At 30.9% G+C, this 5321-nt stretch overlaps 1 protein-coding gene across 1 annotated transcript; it reads left to right on the forward strand.

Moving 5' to 3' along the window:
- The first annotated feature begins 1604 nt into the window (after positions 1-1604).
- On the forward strand, positions 1605-2796 carry LOC107467108 (ethylene-responsive transcription factor ERF027). The gene has a single exon (XM_016086146.3). It carries the CDS (start codon positions 1670-1672, stop codon positions 2309-2311), a length of 642 nt encoding a protein of 213 aa, XP_015941632.1. The 5' UTR covers positions 1605-1669; the 3' UTR covers positions 2312-2796.
- The last annotated feature ends 2525 nt before the right edge of the window (positions 2797-5321 follow it).

Consider the following 5321-nt stretch of genomic DNA (forward strand, 5'->3'; position numbering starts at 1 on the left):
ATCTTGGGTTTTTGTACTTTTTTTTTCCTCCTGGTTAAAAAACAATGCCTTAAACTATTTAAGCAATTTTATATACTCAACTTATATTGGCATCATGTTTAAATTTTTTAAACCTCTTTATGATACTCCATATTCAACTTTTATCATGCTTGGATCTCATGTTAATGTTTTTTCGTAATTTATCCGTTGTAATCGACGTATCTCCGTGCAAAGTATGATCCACATATAAGATATAAGAGTTTTGGTGAGTTAAGAAAATATCACCCATCAGTGTCATCGACTAGCTTTCGGTCATTATGAGCTGAAAGGCTGAAACTATATATATATATGCACTATACACATACATAATATAATGTTCATTCACAACTAAATCTCTGGAGTCAAATTCGATTAAGTGGGCTTCCAATAAGAAAATTTGGGTATCAATAGTTGACTTTAATTCATAGTACAAGTTGTTCTTTTTCTTTGTCAATTTTTTTATAAAAAATAAAAAATGAACACTTAGTGATTTTTTGTACGTAGAGAGAGTAGTGCATAGAAGGCCTGATGTCACTTTCATGAGTAAAGAGAAGAGACCCCATAAGATACAGTAGCAGCGCATCCTCTGAACACAGAACCAGCAAATTAACAGCTAAGACTACCACTAATGCGTGTTCATTTTGTGTATGCAATGTGGCCTCCTCACCTTTGACATATGCCAACAACGAACCATCAATCAAATATAAAGATATTTTAATATGTATTCTATAATTAATTTTTTTATACAATAGCATGATTGTTATAAAAAATATTGAATCAACTAAATAATTATAATTAGTTAAACTTTTTATTATAAAATTATTTTTTAATTTTTTTATGAATTTTAAATTTAATTTTTAGAATTTAAAATTTAGAGAACAAAATTTTAAATTTTGAATTTAAAAAATTAATTCTCTAATTAAATTTATTATAATAATATTATAACAATTCTATTTCAACCAAGAAATCTATTTACTTTTCTTTCTATTTTTATTATTTGTTAAGAATTAGTTAATAAAATAGGTAATACTTCTTTCGTTTCAAAATAAGTATTTTTTTTAGAAGAGTGCTAAATTTTGTGATTCGGTAGTTATTAATTAGTTATATTGATGTTTTTAATGGTATGAGATTTTATCTAATAGTACAAGATTATTTACTTTTTTTTACTAGTTAAGTGTTAGCCAAATTTTAATAAAAATGCTGATTTTAGACTTTCTCTTTTTTTTTATTTCTTGAATTTTTTGAAAATTTGATTTTTGCCTAAATACATTATTTCTTAATGAAGTCAAAAAATAGAAGAAACACTTAGATTATTGAACTGACTTGCGAACTTGATTACTACAATATTTGGTCGCTTATCATTACCAAAAAAATAAATATTTAAGTATAATAAGTTTTATATGAAGTTAATAATTAAGATTTATTAGATGACAAAAAAACTATTAATTTGACACGAAGAGAATCAAAATAAATTTTTGGTGTAAAAAGCGAACGAAAATAATAATTGATTAGTAGCAGAAAAGTGTGTTTGTGATGAAAGAAAAATCCCCGCGACTTGGCCACGGTAAGGTTTTGATGATTTAAGTGTTAAGTTGCGAGTCCTAAAAACCCTTAGCCCTTGTTCTATGCTTTTACTATTACTAGCTACTACATGGATGATGGTAACAACCCTCTACCACCACCTCTTCCTCCTCCGATACAAATCCCACCACCCACTACTCCAGCCCCAATCTCATCGTCCTCTTCCCCCTCTTCTACCGTGCGGTACCGGGGGACACGCTGCCGGAGTGGCAAGTGGGTGTCGGAGATAAGGGAGCCACGCAAGACGACGCGCATTTGGCTGGGGACATACCCAACACCTGAGATGGCTGCTGCTGCCTACGATGTTGCTGCTCTTGCCTTGAAGGGTCCCGATGCGCCTCTCAACTTCCCCGATTCCGTACTCTCTTACCCTATTCCTGCCTCATTGTCTCCTCCTGATATTCGCGCAGCAGCCGCCGCTGCCGCCGCTCAGGCTAGGCTTCCGAAGCCACCGCAGAACCCTCTAGAAGGTAGTGATAGTGCTGGTGGTAGTGGTAACGTTATTGTTGAAGGGTCTTGTTCCAGTTTGAGTACTGGAGAACAAGGAGGGATGATGGTGGCGGAGTACATTGACGAGGATGAGCTTCTGAACATGCCGAGTGTCATCGAAGACATGGCCAGGGGAATGCAGGTTAGCCCTCCAAGGATGCACTCTTTCTCCTCCGATGATTCCCCTGGGAATTCCGATTTAGATACCCTCTGGAGTTTTTGATGCTCAATTAGCCACTTAAATTGATCTCTATCTATCTCTGTTGTTGGGGGCATCTATGCTTTTTACTTTCTGTCTGTGTTTTTAGGTCTTACAACAAACAAAGCCTAGACAATTTCGATTGTTTTTGCTGTTGCTGCTCTTGCTGTTGTTCTTGTTGTTGTTGTAAATAGAAGATTATTGAAGGGTTTGTTATGAGTTGCAATGCTGCGTGCAGGAGAAAGATCTATTCATATCTATTGAATGTTGATTCCGGATTTTGTAGTGTTGGTGGATCTGTCTAGTTCGATGCAAAGAGGTTAGGCTTTGTAACTGGAATATTGGATCATGGGGCCTTTCTAGATAGTTTGATTTCTTTCTACATGTATTTAGATCAGATCAGATGATGATGATTATTCTATGTATGTGTCTCTTTTTTTCTAGCCAGCCACTAGCTACTACCAATGCTTTTCTATTCAATAATACCATCCGTTTCTCTCTGGCTGTAATTAATTAGTTCATGAATTTGTTGCTGCTGATCTGAGAGATATACATGGTTCTCTATCTGTACTAATTCACTATGTTGCAATGCAAGGACTACTAGCTATATATATGAATCTCTTGTTATTATCTACCTATTCATCCCAGTTAACTTTACTTTATTCTATCTGCAACTATTGTTTAATTTGCTGCAAATTATTATATTTTATATAACTCATAATTTCCAAGAGTTAAGATGATATTGTATGCATGATTGAGAGTTCATCAAATTAGACCTGCGGTTTTTTGAAAAAGCTGAGAAATACTTATTGATGATGACTACAAACTACCGTATAATGCATGCATCATCTCTTAATTTTATGGATATCTGATCTATCTCAAATAATAATCAATTATATGAATGATATATGCTGTATATATATAAATGTGATTGATGAATTAAACTGATATGACTTGCTTGCAGCATATACAAACATAAAAAAGCTGAGAAACAATACTAATGTATTGGAATTGAATTCCGTAACTCATACATATATCACATAATTTATTTCATGCATCTATTTACAATATCTATCTCAGATTACAAGAATGATGATGAGTCCTCTCTGATATTTCACATTCACTCAACGATGTCAAGGGAGACTCTTCTCTTGGCACAATATTTCTGAGCTCGTAGTATAAATATATATATGAATGAATGCAAGTAGCTAGTCCATCATGTCGGCCAGTAGCCTGATATTGATCCATGTTAGGTGAAAAAGCTAGGTTTCTGCTTTAGAAGGTAGATGCTATCTTAGCTGCATTTTATTTGAATTTAGAAATAGTAGAGAACTATCAAAATTTATTATTTTTGACTATTAGTTAGTCATTAATATTTAAAAGTGTGAATTAAAAATATATTATTGAATTACTAAATTTAAAGAATTAAATTGATGATTAAAAATGATGATAAAAAAATAATAAATTTTGACGGTTCTTAATTTTTGTTGAATAAAAAGAAGATCTTGACTAAAATGGGCAGACAATTATTAGTAGGAAAAAAATATATATGACATTGGAAGAAATTAAAGAGTAAGTAGATGACAATAACATGTTTTCTTTTCCTTTCTTTTATCGTATATGTTGTGAATGTATATATGTCCTACATAAATATACCGAGTTCCCTAGATTTCGAATATGTGTTTGATGAAATTGGAACATGGATAGGGATAGAACAAACAAGTAAATGATAGTACATTTTGCCTTTGGATGTCAAACTTGGCCGACATCACGCAAAGTTTGTGCCGGCGGTTATGCCAGGATGTTCATTCTAGGCGCCCCTATTTCAACAGTGCTTAGTTTGCTAATTGCAATTAATTTGCATCACTCATCATATATTTGAAACTATATGTTTTCTTTCTGTCTAAGAGACAATGACTATGTCTTGGTCAATGGTTTGCATCACTTATTACTGTATAATATCCATCCTTAATTATCATGGAAGATCATTCATTATTAGCGCTTTCTTCATCAAGTTATGGTACTTGTAATAACAAAAACAAAATTCACTCTCAATTTGAAAATGATTTGCATCATACCGTACTTTATAAGCATGATGAATATTTAATAAAGGAGCTAAATTTTTTACACTGAAAATATAATTTATAGTCATTTAGTTATATTTATTTATTTTTTAATAATTATTCATCTAGTAGATGAAAAGTCGTTTTTTGATTCAATGTTACATATATATAATTATGCATATAACTTTTAAAACAATAATTATGTATCCAAATTAAATTTTAATACTTTGTTTTTTTTTTAAATTGTTCAGATATACTAGTACATAACAAAAAATTTAATATCATCTATCTTCTTTTTCCTTTATCTTCTTCTCATCACAATTTGTCTCTTTTGATATTCTTCGTACTATGATACAGCATAAACTGATAATAACATGTATGGATCACAATTCATAAGATACCACTTGGTGGGCATGATAAAAAGTGGAGGCGATATTTTTGCTTTAAATAAAATCTTACTACATATACACTAAACGTAGTTGAGTGGATAATATACATAATTTAGTCTCTGAATTTTTTTTTATACCAACTTATTTTTTAATAAAATTAAAAGTGACATTTCAATGACTATGTCTTGCCAAGTCAATATTTTCAGTATTTAATAGAATAAATTAATAATAAAAATTAAAGTTTATTGAACTTATAAGAATTATAGGAACAAAAATAAAAAATGTAAATTTAAACCTAATATAAGCAACAAAATATATAAGAATCAAAACCTTATGTAAACCTAATTTTTTATATATTTAACATGTTAAAAATGTATTAAATTAAAAATATGAAAAAAGGTATTTATTACTAAGATCCAACCAACCACATGTAGTATTTTTTTAGACAATCTCTTTAATTAGTATAAGTACTATAATGATTTAAGTAGTCATTATAGCGAAATTAAAGAATGAAGAGGGAAATTATAGGGTTATAGATGCGGGGAACTTGCCCACAATAAAACAAGTGCATGCATTGTTACT

Source organism: Arachis duranensis, chromosome 9 (assembly GCF_000817695.3).
Source record: "Arachis duranensis cultivar V14167 chromosome 9, aradu.V14167.gnm2.J7QH, whole genome shotgun sequence".
NCBI lineage: Eukaryota > Viridiplantae > Streptophyta > Magnoliopsida > Fabales > Fabaceae > Arachis > Arachis duranensis.